General features: G+C 36.4%; 1 protein-coding gene across 3 annotated transcripts; it reads left to right on the forward strand.

The window, feature by feature from the left end:
• Positions 1–462: 462 nt before the first annotated feature.
• Positions 463–20,378, forward strand: LOC127631795 (vacuole membrane protein 1). 3 transcript variants are annotated; one of them, XM_052110140.1, is made up of 12 exons: positions 463–506; positions 1,322–1,429; positions 2,292–2,424; positions 2,628–2,718; positions 2,923–3,033; positions 9,277–9,444; positions 10,127–10,258; positions 13,730–13,810; positions 14,017–14,133; positions 15,368–15,429; positions 17,956–18,058; positions 18,879–20,377. In XM_052110140.1, exons 2-12 carry the CDS (start codon positions 1,351–1,353, stop codon positions 19,020–19,022), a joined length of 1,221 nt encoding a protein of 406 aa, XP_051966100.1. In that variant the 5' UTR covers positions 463–506; positions 1,322–1,350; the 3' UTR covers positions 19,023–20,377. The 3 variants fall into 3 exon arrangements, with proteins under 3 accessions (XP_051966100.1, XP_051966101.1, XP_051966099.1); XM_052110141.1 differs by having other exon boundaries at positions 489–502; XM_052110139.1 differs by lacking the exon at positions 463–506 and adding an exon at positions 552–667 and having other exon boundaries at positions 18,879–20,378.
• Positions 20,379–21,261: the final 883 nt, after the last annotated feature.

A 21,261-nucleotide genomic window follows, 5' to 3' on the forward strand; every position in this document is an offset into this window, starting at 1 on the left:
CCTAAACTGTTCAATTAATTTAAATGACACGATTTAAGTTTCTCTTTACCATCTAAATGAATGAGCAGCCTGTGGACAACAGTAAATACTGTCTGTTGATTGGTATTTTTAAAAAATAATTTCTTGCATTATTATGAAAAATAAATCTTTGGGGAAATTGGGCTTTAAAAATACATAATTCGTAATTTAGATGTCATTCGTAAATTAAGCCTTTAACAGTGACCTTTGGAAACAGTGTGTCACAATTATTTAAAGAAAAATAAACTAATCCTAAAATGTTTTAAAACGGCTGTTTTTACATGGAAAATCACAAAATAAATGGGTGCATTTAATTATTTATTTAATAATTCAATTATTTTAAATAAAATTGCTACTTTATTGGGCCTGTATAAATGAAAGTACTTTTATTTTGAAAGAACTAAGCCGCTCTACAGCTGAACATGAGTCATTTCCTGTGGCTGTTATTGTGTCTTGTTGCTTCTGTCAGCACGGAAGAGTAGCTGTAGGTATGACTGTGTCCCTTCTGACTTTACTATACCGTTGTAACAATATTTTATCATTTATTCTGCCTAAATGTGTGTGACTAGCACTGTGTAGTCGATACCGATGGTGAAATCACATCTTAACAGTGATAGTTGGCTCCAGCCTAGACAGCTAATTATTGCCGGTACGTCACCCACATGGGCTATTTGATATGAAGATCATCTTGAGTGGAAACACAAAATGACATCAGTCACTGTTGGGTAGATAGAAAGTGTTAAAAGGCCTATATATTCAATCCCATTTGGTCTTTGGCATGGAGTTTTGGCTTAGTTAGGTTAGCTTAAGTGCAGGTTAAAGGTCTGTCATGGTACAACCTGTACTGGTGGTCAGAGTCCCATGATTAATCGAAATAAACTTTGTTTTATATGAAGATATTGGTACTATAATAAATTATAGTGTGTGTGATATTGTCATGCATACTACATTGTGTCCCTCTTTATTTGTCACTGTAATACCCAAGTGTGTAATGGGATGCAAGTCTACAGTACCTTTATCATATGATCCTTCAGGTAATTTTATGTGTTTTCTAGATAATTTACATGTGATCTGTCAAGATTTTCTCAAAACTGTCAGTATTTTCCACTTTTATTCCCGAACAATCTATCCAGAATACCATCACTGCTGGCAAAGTTTGATTTGGGATGTTTGCTTGGCCTTTGCATGACAATGCAAACTTATGTGTTTTTATTTTGCTTAATCACACTTTCAGAGTCTTCTTTGACTTGTATACATTTGGTTGATTTATTTTGTCATTACTAAACTTGTTTGGTTTATGCAGGTGTCGAAAGCTGTAAACCATTGTGGGAGATGGCTGCAAATGGAGCAGAATGTGAACAGCCACAGAAAAGACAAGGACCAAAAGACAAGCAGAATGGCAGTTCTACAGGTACGTAGCGGTGTAAGAAAGCTGATCTAATCAATAACGCCCAGGACAGCCACTGTTCAAGCCTCAGCTGAACTGATCAAGGGTCAGCTTCAGAGATAAAGCATCCCATAGAGATAAACGGACCTGTCCTCATTGCTGATAGAGCGATCAAACACTGAGCTCATCGTTTGTGTGGTTTCCATTTGTGACACTTCCAATATATAGTTTAATTAATTCAAACGATACACATATTTTATGCTTGGGGTTGGAAGAGGCTGTTGTGTTTTCTTTAGTAATCACACAGAAGAGAATGAAGCATTTATAGCTTTTAAAATTTAAGTGCTAAACAAATGTAACTAAGTTTGTGTGTGAACATGTAAACTCTGACCGCCCTAATAATATTTAATGTTATTTAAAGATGCACTCAGTAATTTTTTGTATTGTCGAAGTATGGCTTACACTGACACCTAGTGGCCTGGAGGATACTGCATTATTCAAACGCAGTATTTTCAGTTGGTCATGTGATACTAACATGGCTTTCTCCATGTGGGGACCCTCTCCATGTAGAATAAAACAGCTTTTTATAAGATTACTGATATGATTGAGCTCTTCATCTCACATGAGTGGTCATGATTTTATGCATATGTTTCAAATTTACTATTAATTTCTTCAGAAGTAAAACTTTTTAAATGAGGCAAAAAAAAAAAAAAAAAAGTTGCTTTTTGTTGTTTTTGCTGTCCTCTGCTGTGTGTTTGTGAACTCACTGTTTTGAACTTGCTGTCTTTGGATGAAAGTGAATATACATTATATTTCATACAAGACACATATTGTTTTAAAGCATCATTTAATCCTCTTTGTAAAATATTGTGGGTTTTACCCACAGATTCATCTCTTCGAGAGAGAAAGCAGCAGGACAGAGAAGAGCGTCTGTCTTTAGTTCTGTGGAAAAGGCCTTTTATCACACTACAGTATTTCTTCCTAGAAACCCTCATTACACTAAAGGAATGGACGTGGAAGTAAGCGATTTATCTTTTTATCATGTCCGTTCTAACAGCTGAGATGATTGGAATGCACTTTGACTAATGTGTAGTACAGCTCGGTGGGCCGGGCCTGCTTTGAATAGTATCACTAAATTCAGTTTAGTGTTGAAATTATTTGCATTTACATTATGCTTTTGAGAAGTGCTCTTTTCACTGTACACATACTCTCTTTTTTACAGGCTTTGGCAGAGAAGAGGTGTGGTATTTCTGACCCTTGTCCTTTTTTCCCTTTTCTCATTGGCTTACTCAACAGAAGGAGAACATCAGATGGTGAGCTCATGGGTTCTTGAGATCTTTGTTTTTGAGATGCTGTAATGTACTGTTCTTAAAATCAGTGTTGCTATATTAAATCAGTCTTTTTGAAGGGTTGTTGTTCAACTAATATGTACATCTTTCACATGCTCCTATAGGGGGTTAGTTATTGTGGATCGTCTTGAATCCTGATAAACATAATATGTTTTTCATGGTTTACAGTATGTACATTACCTGGAGAAGAAGTTCTTGTGGTGTGCCTACTGGGTAGGCCTAGGGATTTTGTCTTCAGTTGGTCTTGGCACTGGACTACACACTTTCCTCTTGTACCTGGTGAGAACTGTTAACACTGAACTAAAATCAAGTTTGTTCACAGACTTCAATGTTCACGATAGGTCAACCCTTATAAACAGTACTGTGGTAGTACCATGGTACAGTGATGATATCAGATAGTAATAGCACAATACTTTAAGATATATAAACCATGGTGGTGAATGATTACCATATTCATAAACCATGGTACTATAATTATTCTGGTTTTTAAACATGGTAGTACCATTGTACATGTCCTAAAAACATGTAAAAAATGGTTTAATGGATGTTCTGCAACAGTTAATTCTAGCCCTTGAATCTAATTGGACTCCCAAGAGTGCCGACATACTGTCCAACAGCACTGGGATGCTTTATTGTTTGTATCACTCTGCTTGTGTCGGTCCAACTAAAGTGTAAGTGCAGTGCAGAGAGCTAGAGGTGGGGATTTTGATTCATATTTAGTGGTCATCTGCTAGAGGGTGCTTGTGCGCTGCATGTCATATCTTCTCCACATAATAGAAGACGCACAGATGAAGCGTGCTCAATGTAATCAGTGTTGGATCGTTTCTCTATAAATAAACATTGTTTTCTGCATACACTATTATATATGTTAAAGATCAACATGAAAACAGTTGATTTGCTTGTCTCCTCATCCCAACCTACAATTATGTTAGTGATTTAATGGATGTTTAATTAATTTAATGGGTGAAAACACATTTAGCGGACATGGTGTTTGCACAACGTGTTATGATTTGACTTTTTTTCAAATAAAAGTCAAAATGTCTGAGTTATACCACGATCTACAAGGTGAAGTTTTAATGTTTAAAACTTCAATTTAAATAAAAATATATATTGTTAACAGTAATTAATTTGCTGTAATTAAACCATTCACAAATTCGAACTAAAAACAGCCTAAATGTTTTGAAAAATACACTTAATATTTATAAGAGGAAAATGCCAATACTTGCATTTCTTAAGTGTATTATGAATTTAAATTATATTTAAACTGTAGGCTACATGCACATATTATTTAGTCCACCACGTGCATTTTGTGATGTTAAAGATGAATGGATCCACCCAATTTTCATGATGATCAATTAGGAAAATGTCTGAATGTACATCCCTAGTGAAGACGAATCAATCTTTGTGACATTACATATTAACCGCCAGTTAGGTGGCAACAGATTCATCTTTGTGACATTACATATTAACCGCCAGTAGGTGGCGACAGATTCATCTTTGTGAAATTACATATTAACCGCCAGTAGGTGGCGACAGATTCATCTTTGTGAAATTACATATTAACCGCCAGTAGGTGGCGACAGATTCATCTTTGTGACATCACATATTTGCGCCAATTGGTGACGACAGATCTATCTTTGTGACAGTACAAATCTACACAAGTAGGTGGCATCAAATTAATCTTTGTGACATAACATATTAACCGCCAGTAGGTGGCAACAGATTCATCTTTGTGACATAACATATTAACCGCCAGTAGGTGGCAACAGATTCATCTTTGTGACATAACATATTAACCGCCAGTAGGTGGCAACAGATTCATCTTTGTGACATAACATATTAACCGCCAGTAGGTGGCAACAGATTAATCTTTTTGACATTACATATTTGCGCCAATTGGTGACAACAGATTCATCTTTGTGACAGTACAAATCTACACAAGTAGATGGCAACAAATTAATCTTTGTGACATAACATATTAACTGCCAGTAGGTGGCGACAGATTCATCTGTGACATTACAAATCTACACAAGTAGGTGGCGACAGATTAATCTTTGTGACGTAAAGATGTAATGACGTAAAGATGTAATGACATAAAGATGTAATGACATTACAAATTGTAATGACATTACAAATCTACACAAGTAGGTGGCGACAGATTCATCTTTGTGACAACATATTAACCGCCAGTAGGTGGCGACAGATTCACCTTTGTGACAACATATTAACCGCCAGTAGGTGGCGACAGATTCATGTTTGTGACAGTACAAATCTACACCAGTAGGTGACAACAAAATAATCTTTGTGACATCACATATTAACCGCCAGTAGGTGGCGACAAATTCATCTGTGTGACATAACATTTTTGCGGCAGTAGGTGGCACCAGATTCTTCTTTGTGACATTACATATATACGCCAGTAGGTAGCAACAAATGAGAAATGTCTTGTGTTATGACTGGGTTTTTGTTGAGCGAGCATCTCAACAAAAGAGTAAAAGTTAGAACATCTGCATTTTCTCTCCATGATTGCTGGTAGCTGGATACTATCACACTACAACTGAGAAATAGAGATAACTTTGCTGAGAGTCACGACAGATGCAGGTAATGTCACGCTCAATCTCAATATTTTTTTTATATCCGAATATAAATCGGGAGTCCTTTGCATGTTTTAATGGTCGTTTTTGTAGTTGCAGCCATTAAGTTTTACATTTTATCTACAGTTAATTATGGTAGTTGTGCATTTTCCTTGTTTAACTGTCAGTAATAAGGGAAGAGTGGGTCTGTGCTCACGGTTTCACAAAAGTGTATTATTAGTGTCAGAGTGAGAGCATCTCTGAAAGGGTGCCTCTTTCTGCTTCTCTGCATTGCCTTTTTCACAGAAGATCTCGTAATCGGAACCGTTCACCAGTTTCCACTGACTCAGATCCAAATGCTTGACCACTGGCTGTGGTGAAGTCACACCCCATTGACGTACACCCCCTTTGTTACTGGAGAGCTCGAATACATTTTACTTAGTTTGTGTGTCCATGGTCAGCATTGTGAAAATGGGATGTGAAAGTGCAATTACGCACAATGTTTCACCACCAGACTTTTATACAAGGATAAGCTTTTTTTTCTTTACACATCTAGCTCTTTTTTTGTCTTTTTGAATGTTCAGAAGACAAACTACATTTGCAAATTAGACTTGAATATAGGTAAAAACAGCTAATATAAAGAAACAACCCTTGTCAGAAGTGCCTGGTTCTCTTCATATTTATCCAGTGAGTGAATTTGTTTGAGAAGTAACTTGACCCTGTGTCAAGTTTCAGTGCCTGGGATATACAGTGCATCCGGAAAGTATTCACAGTGCTTAAATTCTTCCACATTTTATTATGTTACAGCCTTATTCCAAAATGTATTAAATTCATTATTTTCCTCAAGATTCTACAAACAACACCCCATAATGACAATGTGAAAGAAGTTTGTTTGAAATATTTGCAAATTTATTAAAAATAAAAAACGAAAAAAATCACATGTACATAAGTATTCACAGCCTTTGCCGAGCCATGAAGTCCAAGGAATTATCTGTAGACCTCTGAGACAGGATTGTATCGAGGCACAGATCTGGGGAAGGGTACAGAAAATGTCTGCAGCATTGAAGGTCCCAATGAGCACAGTGCCCTCCATTATCCATAAATGGAAGAAGTTTGGAACCACCAGGACTCTTCCTAGAGCTGGCCAAACTGAGCGATCAGTGGAGAAGGGCCTTAGTCAGGGAGGTGACCAAGAACCCGATGGTCACTCTGACAGAGCTCCAGCGTTTCTCTGTGGAGCAAGGAGAACCTTCCAGAAGAACAACCATCTCTGCAGCACTCCACCAATCAGGACTGTATGGTAGAGTGGTTAGACCATGAGAAACACAAGATTGAACTCTTTGGCCTGAATGGCAAGCGTCATGTCTGGAGGAAACCAGGCACCGCTGATCACCTGGCCAATACCATCCCTACAGTGAAGCATGGTGGTGGCAGCAGCATTCTGTGGGGATGTTTCTCAGTGGCAGGAACTGGGAGAATAATCAGGATCGAGGGAAAGATGAATGCAGCAATGTACAGAGACATCCTAGACTGGGGCGAAGGTTCATCTTCCAACAGGACAACAACCCTAAGCACACGGCCTAGATAACAAAGGAGTGGCTACGAGACAACTCTGTGAATGTCCTTGAGTGGCCCAGCCAGAGCCCAGACTTGAACCCGATTGAACATCTGTGGAGAGATTTGAAAATGGCTGTGCATCGACGCTCCCGATCCAACCTGATGGAGCTTGAGAGGTCCTGCAAAGAAGAATGGGAGAAACTTCCCAAAAATAGGTGTGCCAAGCTTGTAGCATCATGCACAAAAAGTCTTTAGGCTGTAATTTGTGCCAAAGGTGCTTCAACAAAGTATTGAGCAAAAGCTTTGAATGCTTATGTGCATGTGATTTTTGTTTTTTTAATTTTTCATAGATTTGCAAAGATTTCAAACAAACTTCTTTCACATTGTCATTATGGGGTATTGTTTGTAGAATTGAGGACAATAATGAATTTAATCAATTTGGAATAAGGCTGTAACAGAACAAAAGGTGAAAAGCTGTGAATACTTTCCGGATGCACTGTTGCAATGAGTAACCAGATTAAAATAGTCACTATCAGGCTATGATAGCATTTACCATGACGCTGTCATGAGCTCTTTTCTGTGACTAAACTTGTGGTGGTCTGATTGGATGACATAATTTCCAAATGTAAAGATCCCAACAGTCAGCAGAGTATCAACGATGGCTCTGAGTAATCAATATTTTCACTAGTAACAGACTTTTAACCTAAAAATGTGTGTTAGGTCTTTTGATTGGGTAAAAAAACAAAAACAGTGGCAAGTATAATAATAAAATGCAACCTTACACTGATTAGCTACAACATTAAAACCACCTGTCTATTATTGTGTAGGTCCCCCTCGTGCCGCTAAAGCAGTGCCAACCTGCATTTCATAATGGCATAATTAAATTCTAGAGACTGCTGATCTCCTGGGATTGTCTCACACAACAGTCTCTAGAATTTAATCAGAATGGTGCCAAAAACAACATCCAGTTAGTGTAAATTCTATGGATGTCAACAGAGAAGGGTCAGACTGGTTTCAACTGACAAAGTCTCCGTTAATTCCGATAACTGCTCTGCACAATTGTGGTGAGAAGAATATCATCTCAGAATGCTATTCTGAGATGCGGGTTAGGGCTGTTTTGGTGGCACGAGGGGGGACCTACACAAAATTAGGCAGGTGGTTTTAATGTTGTGGCTGTTGCGGTGTATAATTTTGCATAGTTAAGATCAAGCTAAATCAGTAGGCTTGTCAACTTTTTAAAAAAAGGAGGAAAATGCATCCCATGTCTTTAACGTCAAAGGCAGTGCATCCTCTAAAACTGTATTTTGATACAAATATATCTGTCACCTGGTAGAAGCTTGCCAGATTTGGCAGATGTCAATATGGACAGTTTGATTGACATGCCCTTTGATTGATTGACATGCCCAAAAAACGTTTTGTTTGATTTTTAAAGCCTTTTTTGTTTTGTTTACTTTTGTACAATAATACCAATTTTTATAATGTATTCGGTTACCACTTGATGTCCAATATAAAATCTGTGTCCTGAAACAAAAGTCTGGGAAAACGCGTTGCTAAAGAACTTTTAAAGTGGCAAAATAAAGGATTTACACAGATGTTATATCCACTTCTGCATATGCTTAGGATGTCCTGCTGGATTAAGGTTTTTACTGGAGTTGTCCACAGAATGGTGCCACATGAGTCACTTTTGCCTCCTTGGGTAAGCAAGGTTAATCAGAGGTTAAAAATGCTAGACCTTGTATATTGACCAGTCTCCTCTCCCACGTAGACTCGCCCACACATTGAGCTGCCCTGGAAAAGAATGACATCAGTAACATATCTGCCTGTTTTCACTTAGCATATGAATTGTCATTTAGTAGGTTGTGGTCTTTCCATTGCACTGTGTTGTGGTCACAAGCTTTTTGCAGTTGCATTGAACAAGTACGTTTATGGTAGTTTGTACTTTGACAACACAAATGTGAAAATTTTGCATTATTGATCCTGAACAAATTTGAGCCTTCAACTAAAACTTAAAATGGTTGTTCATTTTAACGCAGGCCAGAACCAATAAACAGTCCAGCAGCGATCAGAATCATCATGGCAGAGCCCAGTGGTTATTCAGGGAAAAGACTTTCTGTACATTTTGCTTTTGTAGATTAAAAAAAGAACAGGCTCATAAGATTAAATTGATCAGGAATCAAAATACTCTGGTCATGCTGCTGATTTAATTGCAGTGCTGCTGAAGTGCAGGAAGCATTTTCAGATTATTTTAGCTCTGTGAATGTCATGCAAACATTTGTTTCCGGTATTAAAAAAAAAAAAAATGGAACCTGTTTGTTCCTATTGCTGAACCTTAATATAATATAATCTCAAAAGTGGCTTGTCAAGAAGATTTACAAAAGTGATTTTTCTCCAGGGTCCACACATAGCCTCTGTCACCCTGGCTGCCTATGAATGTGGCTCTGTGAAATTCCCAGAGCCACCCTATCCAGCTCAGCTAGTGTGTCCAGAAGAGGAAGTCCTGCAGGAGAGCATCTCACTGTGGACCATCATGTCAAAGGTTCGCCTGGAGGCCTGCATGTGGGTGAGTGTTTTCACAGCACAATCTGACCAGATGAAGTATAAAGCTGCTCAGTCCTGCTCCTCGAGGTCTGACTTCTGCATCTATCAAGCTCTTTGGGATCACTTGAAAATGCCTGGATGGTTTGTTAGAGAAGGGTTGGAGCTAAACTCTGCAGGAAGGTAGATGTCCTGGAGCAGGACTGAGAATCTCAGTAGAAAATTATTGAATAAGCGCTGACTTTAATGACCCAATGAAACTACATGACGTGCAGTTTTGTTTCCTCTGTTGACTTATTTCCTAATAAAACAGGAAGTTAAGGCATAGCAGGACATATCAAAGGGCTTGAGTATATTTAAAAAGAGTATATTAATGCAAAACCACCATGTTTGATTTTGAGTTTTAGGTCAATAATGTTAAGATCCTCTATAGATCAAACATATTTGTGCCATATAAATTGACCGGTCAAAACTCACCAAGATCTCTCATTGAACTGATATGCAGCAAATGACCAAAATTTAACAAGTTATGTTTGTGTATATGGTCTCCCACACAACACAATACGAATCTATTAAAATAGCTTTTTTTTTTTATTTATCTACTCACCACCTTGATGGCTTCTTGTTTGTGAAGATTTGCATTTTAAGGTAGCTCAGAAGCTGTTGTAAATCAAACCCCATTAAGCAGTATGTGAATGTGTTTGAAGGGTGCGGGTACAGCCATCGGAGAGCTGCCTCCTTACTTCATGGCGCGGGCGGCACGTCTCTCTGGAGCAGATCCTGATGATGAAGATTATGAGGAATTTGAGGAGATGCTGGAGCAAGCACAGAGTGCACAGGTCTGGATTCATCTCACCACTAAATAAGATATCATCATATGCTGGACCTATGTGTCCAAAGGAACCATTCACCTTGTTTACAAAAACCTTCTGACAACGATTTGTACAGACGGCAGCTTCCATTTATTATAATCAGAAACTCTGGAGTATGTTTAGAGATTAATTCTGACCATTTGCTTCCAGTGGTCATGACTTGACAAATCTGACAGTGATGCCCCCCATGATGCAGAGATTCTGTATCCTGTTAGTGGGAGGTGTCCCTGGGTCCCATTCCCACGAACCCCCACTATTGTGGTTCACTTATGGGGGTCACATGATTTCTTGGAAGGGCTCTCCCCTGTCTTCCAGTAAACCCTTTGAACAGCGGGTGACTCAGAAGCAGAGCTTCCCTTTAATCATGACCTGTGGACCCCACATGGCCTATGCTTTTACACAAAGACATTTTATCGGGGGGGTCTTTTTGATCCTCAAAGTGATGAGGAATTTAAAAGTCACTTTCCCAAAAATTGTGGCAAATTGAATTTTAGAACAGTTGTTTATGCATATTAAAGATGGAAATAATTTCTTTCTTTTGTAGCATTGCTTTTAAAAAATTGCAAAAATTGATAATGAACTTAAAGCTTTGCCTGTATTGCTTTTAGAAATTGTTCTAATGTCAAAAACAAAAATAATTCTTAACATTTACATTTATGCATTTAGCAGAGACTTATTCAATGCAACTTAAGTGAATTCAAGTATATATATATATATATATATATATATATATATATATATATATATATATATATATATATATATATATATATATATATATATATTTTTATTTTTTATTTATTTTTCAATAAGTTAATTCCCTGGGAATCGAACCCATTACCTTGGCTAATTGCTAGCACCATTCTTTACCAGTTAAGCTGCCACAGGAACACTATCCTGTATTATTCCTGTCTCTTACGATACAGCAACTAATATATACAGTGGGTACGGAAAGTATTCAGACCCCCTTAAATTTTTCACTCTTTGTTATATTGCAGCCATTTGCTAAAATCATTTAAGTTCATTTTGTTTCCTCATTATTGTACACACAGCACCCCATATTGACAGAAAAACACAGAATTGTTGACATTTTTGCACATTTATTAAAAACAAAAACTGAAATATCACATGGTCCTAAGTATTCAGACCCTTTGTTCAGTATTTAGTAGAAGCACCCTTTTGATCTAATACAGCCATGAGTCTTTTTGGGAAAGATGCAACAAGTTTTTCACATCTGGATTTGGGTATTCTCTGCCATTACTCCTTGCAGATCCTCTCCAGTTCTGTCAGGTTGGATGGTAAACGTTGGTGGACAGCCATTTTCAGGTCTCTCCAGAGATGCTCAATTGGGTTTAAGTCAGGGCCCTGGCTGGGCCATTCAAGAACAGTCACGGAGTTGTTGTGAAGCCACTCCTTCATTATTTTAGGGTCATTGTCTTGTTGGAAGGTGAACCTTCGGCCCTGTCTGAGGTCCAGAGCACTCTGGAGAAGGTTTTCTTCCAGGATATCCCTGTACTTGGACGCATTCATCTTTCCCTCGATTGCAACCAGTCGTCCTGTCCCTGCAGCTGAAAAACACCCCCACAGCATGATGCTGCCACCACCATGCTTCACTGTTGAGACTGTATTGGACAGGTGATGAGCAGTGCCTGGTTTTCTCCACACATACCGCTTAGAATTAAGGCCAAAAAGTTCTATCTTGGTCTCATCAGACCAGAGAATCTTATTTATCACCATCTTGGAGTCCTTCAGGTGTTTTTTAGCAAACTCCATGCGGGCTTTCATGTGTCTTGCACTGAGGAGAGGCTTCCGTCAGGCCACTCTGCCATAAAGCCCCGACTGGTGGAAGGCTGCAGTGATGGTTGACTTACTACAACTTTCTCCCATCTCCCGACTGCATCTCTGGAGCTCAGCCACAGTGATCTTTGGGTTCTTCTTTACCTCTCTTACCAAGGCTCTTCTCCCCCGATAGCTCAGTTTGGCCGGACGGCCAGCTCAAGGAAGGGTTCTGGTCATCCCAAATGTCTTCCGTTTAAGGATTATGGAGGCCACTGTGCTCTTATGAACCTTAAGGGCAGCAGAATTTTTTTTGTAACCTTGGCCAGATCTGTGCCTTGCCACAATTCTGTCTCTGAGCTCTTCAGGCAGTTCCTTTGACCTCATGATTCTCATTTGCTCTGACATGCACTGTGAGCTGTAAGGTCTTATATAGACAGGTGTGTGGCTTTCCTAATCAAGTCCAATCAGTATAATCAAACACAGCTGGACTCAATTGAAGGTGTAGAACCATCTCAAGGATGATCAGAAGAAATGGACAGCACCTGAGTTAAATATATGAGTGTCACAGCAAAGGGTCTGAATACTTAGGACCATGTGATATTTCAGTTTTTCTTTTTTTAATAAATGTGCAAAAATGTCAACAATTCTGTGTTTTTCTGTCAATATGGGGTGCTGTGTGTACAATAATGAGGAAAAAAAATGAACTTAAATGATTTTAGCAAATGGCTGCAATATAACAAAGAGTGAAAAATTTAAGGGGGTCTGAATACTTTCCGTACCCACTGTATATTTTTATATATTAGGGCTGTCGATTTAATGCGTTAATTCACTGCAATTAATTTGACCATAATAAGGAAGATTCCTGAGAAATGCAAGCTTGTAGTACCATCTGTTTACTCCAGAGGGCAGTAAGTGAATTCAGCTGTATGAGCAACACACAGTTTATACAGTGAAGAAAACAACATTCAGCAGACACAACACAAACATGCGTTACGTTCTTGCGTTCAAAACAGTTGAAGGAGCGGAAATGCGAACTAAGGGATCTCAAGATGTGTTTAAAGATTGAATATTAAACTATATTTAACTTGAAACAGTGACCTAAACATTTTATGTTAATGATGCAACCACTGATCTATATATATAACTGGATTGCTCATGACGTCACAACAGTGAAGCTACTGCGCCATCATCTTGGTATTCCCTAACATTCTATAGATCATATAGTTATATATATAGATCAGTGGATGCAACGCACCCGAGACGCTACACCGGCATTTTGACGCAGGTGTAGATTGACAGGCTATATATATATATATATATATATATAATTTTTAAATATTTAAAGATAACTATGTATGATTATATATTGATATAAATATGTATAATCTTTATATATTGAGTTATTGTTATATGAGGGGCTTTCTCAGCAAATATTTGTATATGCGGTTAATCGCAATTTAATTAATCGTGACACCATGTAATTAACTCGATTAAAAATTGTAATTGATTGACAGCCCTAATATATATATATATATATAAACCTTCATATAGATTGCACATCTGTTTTTCTTTTTACAAACCGATATCTGTGAATTGTTTTTATTAATAATTAGTTTTTTTTATACATTTATTTTACCTAAATTGTTGAATTCTTTGCAGGATTTTGCATCAAGAGCAAAACTTGCTGTACAGAACATGGTCCAAAAAGTGGGATTTTTTGGAATTCTTGCATGTGCCTCTGTAAGTAAATCTACTGTTTACATGAAATAACATCTTTATCTTTTGCTAATTTTGTAATTACAGATTTTTTTACTCTTAAAAATCAAATTTATAATGTTTATTTTACAATAGATTACAGTAAATAAAAAATGGCACATTTATGAGGATCAAGTATATTTGCAACTATAATTTATTTTGCTGCTCACCAGTATTTTTTACTCTTTAAGATCCCAAATCCATTGTTTGACCTGGCTGGAATCACTTGTGGTCATTTTCTGATTCCTTTTTGGACCTTCTTTGGAGCAACTCTCATTGGAAAGGCCATTATTAAGATGCACATTCAGGTATACAGATGCTTATTTTAACGGACTAGTTTATCCCAAAATTTGCGCAGTTTACTCATTCTAATATCGTTCCAAACCCACATGACTCCTTTTCTTCTGCATAACACAAAAGAGATGTTCTAAGAAAGTCGCAATTGCTGGTATCCATTCAATACTAGTTGATAATGTGACTTTAAAGCTTCAAAAAGCACTCAAATGTGTCATAACAGTAGTCCATGCAACTCTTGTATAATATTCCAATTCTTCTGAAGGCATGTGGTTATTTTGTATGAGGAACAGACCCAAAATGTAAGTAATTTTTCCTCTCTCAAATCATTGTCCGACTCCTGTATAAAGAGCCTTAGTCAAATAGGGTGACCCATCAATAACATTAAACCTCATTGTGTCATGATGTCATGGCGTTTTGTCACAAGACAAGCAACAATCAATTAGGTTTGATCAATTAGGTCACTGTATTTGTGTTCTGTATGCACAAGTTGACTTAGGATTTGAGAATGAATAATGATGTACATTTCAGTCTGTTCATCATTCAAAGTGATCATATGTCTTCAGAACACTTGGAATATGATGCACAATTCACAAACAATACTTCTGTATCACTTTAGGGATTTTCTTTAAGCTTTACAGTGAATCGCAACCAACTGCTATTTCATAGAATCAGCGATTGCGACATTATTTAAAAGATATCAATTTTGTTTTCTGCAGAAGAACGAAGTCGTATTGTTTTAAATGACATAAGGGTGAGTAAATTATGAAATTTTTAATATTTGGGTGAAATATATTTTTATTGTGTAATGTAAAATATAGCAAATGTCTGTTTTTGCCAAAAATAAGTGTTTTGCTAAGGTTGTGTTATGATTTAAGTGAGTCATACCTAAAGAGGTGATATTCCCATAAATCTCCACAAAGTAATTTTTCAATTACAGCTGTGATTGAGTCGGTACCATTAGGTCACCCGTTGCTTTGAGTTTTGAATGTTGACTCTAGATTCCAGACTCTACTGGTTAATGTGATGTCTACAAAGCTGTTTATTTCATCCAAATGATCAAAACCTGACGCATCATGAGCGAGTGGAGTCAGTGGTCGGGGGGTTGGGTGTTGTTACTGTCTCACTGTCTCCTAAGACACCATTTGCCTTCCTCAAAATCAAAACTGCTGCATGCAATCACTGCCATGAAGAACATGCCGTTGATTCATTGAATAGAAATTTTATTCACTTTTTGCTTCTTTACAGAAACTGTTTGTTATCATAACATTCAGCAAGCACATAGTGGAGCAGATGGTTTCTCTAATCGGGTGAGTACACCTCCATGAGATGCGTTTGGATGACAAATGTAAAGAAAATGATAGATAAAAGACCAAATCTTGATTAATACACCGAACACTTTTGAAATGATGGTAGTTGTGGATTCTAAGATCATTTGATTTTGAAACTTTGGTCACATTGGGCTTGATGAGTGATGATGACATTGAAACTGCTATTCAGCCACATAACAAATGTTTAATTATTAAAGACTATATGGCATCTAAATAACGGTTTTGTGGCTATTAGTCCATGATCCACTTCTGACTAACAGTAGCAAGTAGCAAATTATGGCTCTTTGCTGTGACATGACTAATGCTATAGGGACTCGAAATGTCCCACCCTAACTTGTTTCAATAGGAAATGCACCAACAAAAGAGAGAAAACTGTGCTCACCAATCCATTTCATGGGGTCTTTAATCATTTAATCTATTACTGCTGTTTCACAGTACATTGAGAGTGAAATCAAGCTGGAGCTTGAGTGGATTATAAGCACACTATACAAAAATCGACAAAAAGTTGATTAAGTAGAATACCAGGAGTCGTTGCAGGAAACCCCTTAAGTTATGAAAACATTTGGTTTTAATTGAAGGGTATTGTCACTAAGGGTTTTCTTAAAAGGATAGTTCACCCAAAAATAAAATCCTCTCATCATTAACTCAAGCATTCCCAGATGTGTATGATTTTTACTTCTGCAGAACACAAATGAAGATTTTTAGAATAATTTTTCAGCTCTGTAGGTCCATACAATGCAAGTGAATGGTGCCTGAAATGGTTAGCTCCAAAAAACAAATTAAAGCAGCATAGAAGTAATCAATATGACTCTAGTGGTTTATTCCATGTTTTCTCAAGCGATATGATAGGTGTGGGTGAGAAAAAGCTCTATGTTGAAGTCATTTTTTACTATACATTTTCTTCCCTGCCCTGAAGGTGATTTACACCAAGAATGCAAATCACCAAAAACAAAAGAAGAATGCGATTTAGTATAAAAGGGTTTTAAAAAAGCACTAAAATATTGATCTTTTTCTCACTCACACCTGTCATATGTTTTCTGAAGACATGGATTAAACCACTGGAGTAAATGATGAGAGAATTTACATTTTTGGCTGAACTATCCCTTTAACTTAACCGGCTACAGAGTGGTAAATGCCACTGCCCTTTGCTAACAAATTATTTATTTTAAATGTCAATATAATGCTTTTATTCTTGAATTTCCCCTTCATGGATTAATAAAGATTCTGTCAATATATTTAAACTGCCCCAGATGAATTAAAAAGTCATAAGGTAACATTTTACAATAAGATTGTATTTTTTTAACATTAGTTAGTTAACTACATTAGTACATCGAAGCAACAGTGAACAATACTTTTCAGCACTTATTATTGATGTTAACATTAATGCATTATTAACTAATAATGAACAATAGTATATTTATAAATTAACATGAACCACGATTATTAAATGCTGCAAATATATATTGTTCATTGATAGTTCTTGATACCGAATACATGAATGTTAACAAAAATAACCTTTATTTTAAAGCTTTACCAGATGCATTTAAGAAAATCTTGGCCTGCAAGAATTAAATGTAATTCATTACATTGTAATGCTAAGTATAAATGTTTACACAAGAGGAAGCAGAAAAAGGATCTAGCAGAGGTCATTGAACTCTTTGATAAACTGTGGGCAGCTTGCGTACAATTGCCCCTCAGTTTTCTTAGATTCTAAACATTAAGTCTGAATCATCTCTGTACTGCTGTAGATGAATACTATATTTGTGCACATATTAAGGCTGTGAAACCCTCACCATTTATGGTGATGTCTTCGTTTAGCAATAGGTGTTATGGATAGAGTTCATATGAATTGGTAGTGTGACTCAAACGTAGAGATGGTGTCTCCATCTTGGGGCATTACACACCAATCAAAAGTGTAAATTAAATTACAGTTCATCCTGAGATACGTCAATATTAGATACGTCAATATTAGTAGCTTTACAATTCAGATAAATTAAAAGCACTTCAAAATTATGTATATATAATTTTAAAAAAAATTGGTGTGTTGTTATCAGTCATGTGACTTTAGCCCCGTCACACTGAGGGTAGTTATGTGCAGACTTTGTAATGTGGTTCCTTTCAAACCTATTACTTTGCATGTTGATTTAATAAAGAAATATGGTGCCCAAATATAATTCAAATCAATCTGTTACATTATGATTCTGTCTCACTGACATTCACACCCACCCAAGTCTGGGTGGTTTTTCCTTCATTGCAATGATGACACGATATTGAGTCACTTCCTCAATTGGTTTAGACCAGTTCCTATAGAAGCCTCCGTGATATAAGTGACCGTTCAGAGAGATGCTACCTCACAGTGTTCTGTGGCACCTTAGCTGGAGGGTTCACTTTAATCAGGGAGAGCTATTGTGTGCATTGAGAGATCTGGTGGACTGATGCCTACTTCTGGTCCTGGTAAGTCTTTTCCTTATCACATTATCTTCATTTTTTTTTTGGTTTGAGCAGTGTTATACCTGGAGTCGGAGCATCCCTTCAGAAACCTTTTAGGGAGTACTTAGAAGCCCAGAGAGGAAAGCTTCATAACCCAGCGGGCGATGGTGCTGCAGCGGTAAGCTTTGACCAATACTTTCTAATTTAGTATTAAATTAAGGAGCCAAATTTTATGGACTGTCTTTCTTCCTTCCCTAGTTTAGCTTTTTTTTTTTTTAAAGTAACATTCTGTTTTAAACATTTAATCATAGATTAGAAGCATGGAAACCTTCATTTCTATTATGTCAGTAACATTTAACAATAGGTTTTCTTTTTACATTAACATGAATGCATTAGGTATAATACACTTATAAATGAATTCATTTTTGCATTATTAATCTTGGATAATGATAATTTATAAATGTACTTTTGCTCATTGTTAGCTCATTTCACAATGCATTAGCATAAGTTAATGCAATATTTAACAATGAATAATACTGTTATAGCATTTATTAATCTTGATTTGTGTTCATTTCTACATATAAATGTTTTACATTAAAGGTTATATGTTAGCATTAGCTAACACTAGAGTTAACCAGGACTAACAATGAATTCTACTATTACAACATTTATTAGTCATGATTAAAGTTTACATTTACGAATACATTTTCCATTAAAAGTTGTACATTAGTTAACAGTATTTAAACTTAAAATGAATAATACATTTAAAGCATTTATTTATCTTTGTTAATTTCTACTTGTACAAATACATTTTTAACATTTAAAGTTGTACACATTAACAGTTGTTAACGCACCTAGCATTATTGTGAAGTGTTACCATTTACCATTAATGCAAAAGACAAGGCATTCATTTAGTCAGAAGATTTTCATTTTATGTTTATAATTTTTATTCACAGAAATGATCGTGTTTACTAATCTAATGTGCCTTTTCTGTGCAGGGTGAAAGCTGGCTCTCGTGGGTATTTGAGAAAGTGGTGCTTGTCATGGTGTGCTATTTTATTCTGTCCATCATTAACTCCATGGCACAGAGCTATGCCAAGCGTCTCCAGCAGAAGAAGTACTCTGAGGACAAAACAAAATGACGGACTTGCAGAAAAAAATGTCATGCTTCGTTTTGGAACCTACTAAATACTTAAGCTAAAACTGCTACATGGGCACTGATTAATATGTCAATGTCTTTTTAGATCCTTTAGTTACGTGAAGTTCCTCTTCATTTGTCTGTGTGTTCGGCTATTTAACGTCAGATTTATCATTTAGAGATTTGTGTCTTAACAGAAACAAAGCAGTCTAGCTAAAAGGCTGTGTGGAGTCATATTTGTTGCAATGCCTTATGCAACATTGGAGGTCATGCTTCCATTAAAGTAAATACAGTTCTTAATAGATTGATTGATTTAATTTCTAACGTGCAGGCATGGATGGGCAGGGTCAGTTTTGTGATTTTTGAATATGCAGGGATATAGTTTTTTTTTTTATCATCAATATGATGACATTTTTGTATTTCTTTAAGTGTCATAAGAGGATAGCAATATCAACTGAGATCATTGTGGTTTCTAAGTAGTTTGCACATCTTGTAAATAACATATGTTTTGAATATATGCACATAATGTTTATTCTACAGAGATCTTAAACCAAACATGTCACTGACTTTTAAACCAAGAAAATGAATAACTAATCTTGCATTTGTTAGTAATTTTTAAACTTTGACATTTGATCTAAAATCATAAATTGATCCATATGTTCCTTTTTTTTCTTACTTCGGACTGAAATGTTTGTGTAACAAACTATAGTTTCACTAAGAATTCTTGTTGCATAATTTGTTTGACATTAAATTGATTAATACATCTGCTGTGTTACATTTGCCATTTACCTTCATCTCTGAGTTATCAAAACATGGTTATCATGAAAATTCAATTATCTTGGTTCAGACCAAAGGATGCAGGAAGTTGGGGGAAGACCTTGCCAAAAAGGTACGTGGAAGGCATCAAATGAAAACTATGCTGATTCATGTATAAAATAATTATTTTGAGATAAACCTTGATTCTGTATAGACAAAGTGTACTACAAATCTTGATGTACATAAATAATTTTGTCCCAAAATATAGTGGCTTTACATTTGTAAAGCCTAGGCTCATCTAATTTGCACCAGTTGAAAACCTGCAGGCGCAAGTCCTCACTGATATGACCTATTGTTTTAAGAAGTGTCCCCTCTTGTTTCAATGTGAAGTATACACTGTACAGTGATCATACAGCCCATAAGTTTCCCATTCTGTCAGGTAGCTTATCAGACTGGTGTTGGCTGGTAGTCTCATGGCAACATCAGTTTAGTAGGCTGACTGAAATTTTGGGTCTAGTCACCCAATCGGCATTTGTGCATCTTCAGGTCTGTATGCTTTTGCCAGATATGAAAGAATACAATAATTGTTTGTTCTCATGGTAAATGCAGCCAGAAATGTTCAACTGAATAAAATATTTTCAATCTGTTATTTGTTTGTTTGTTCTATCAAGTATGGGGATCCATTTAATGCATTATTTCCAAGCTTTGTGGAAATTGAACACATTTGAACCTAATTAAGAGCAAATGCAACATTTTGCTTTTCATCGTAAATAAACTTTAGAAAAATGTATTGGGCTATATTCAGTCTGATTTTAAACAAATGGTAGTTTTGTGAACAACCCTTCCTCTATCTAAACTTATATGCTCCATTGGATTGAGATTTGGGCTGTGAAGATATTTAAACAGTTTTTGTTCAGAAGAGAAGTCCCTCCCCTCCAATTCTCACTGTGCTTGCATATTTCTTCAGGATTTTCCTGTACTTTGGTTCATCTATATTTGCTAGGTCCAAACTCTGCTACAGAGAAGTATACGGCCATATACTGCATACACTGTTTTCTATTGAGATAGAATTCATAGGGTTGATGTGCTGTCATGTTTGGACCAAATACAATATTGAGCATTGATTCTCATCAACTTAAAAAACAGCTGCTGGACAAGATGTTCCCTTGAGGATTTGTGCACCTTTATATGACTTTTGTACAAAAGCAAATCACATGCACCCTTTCTAAATTCACAGGAAAGTACAAGAAAGTGTCTGGCAACTCCATCCAGCTATTCTAATGAAATGTACCCATGCATTCGAAGACGCAAATTAGCCAGATATAAATTTTCACGACTATATGATCCTAGATAACATATCCCTGTATTTGTTAAGCAGTGTATGAAAAACAGGACCCTGGTGGGTTTTTTTTTAAATCAGGTATGCTGTTAAATGATTGACTGTTTAATACCCAATCGGTTGGTTCGATTTAGAACTACCATGTTGA

This window comes from Xyrauchen texanus, chromosome 38, assembly GCF_025860055.1.
Source record: "Xyrauchen texanus isolate HMW12.3.18 chromosome 38, RBS_HiC_50CHRs, whole genome shotgun sequence".
Lineage (NCBI taxonomy): Eukaryota > Metazoa > Chordata > Actinopteri > Cypriniformes > Catostomidae > Xyrauchen > Xyrauchen texanus.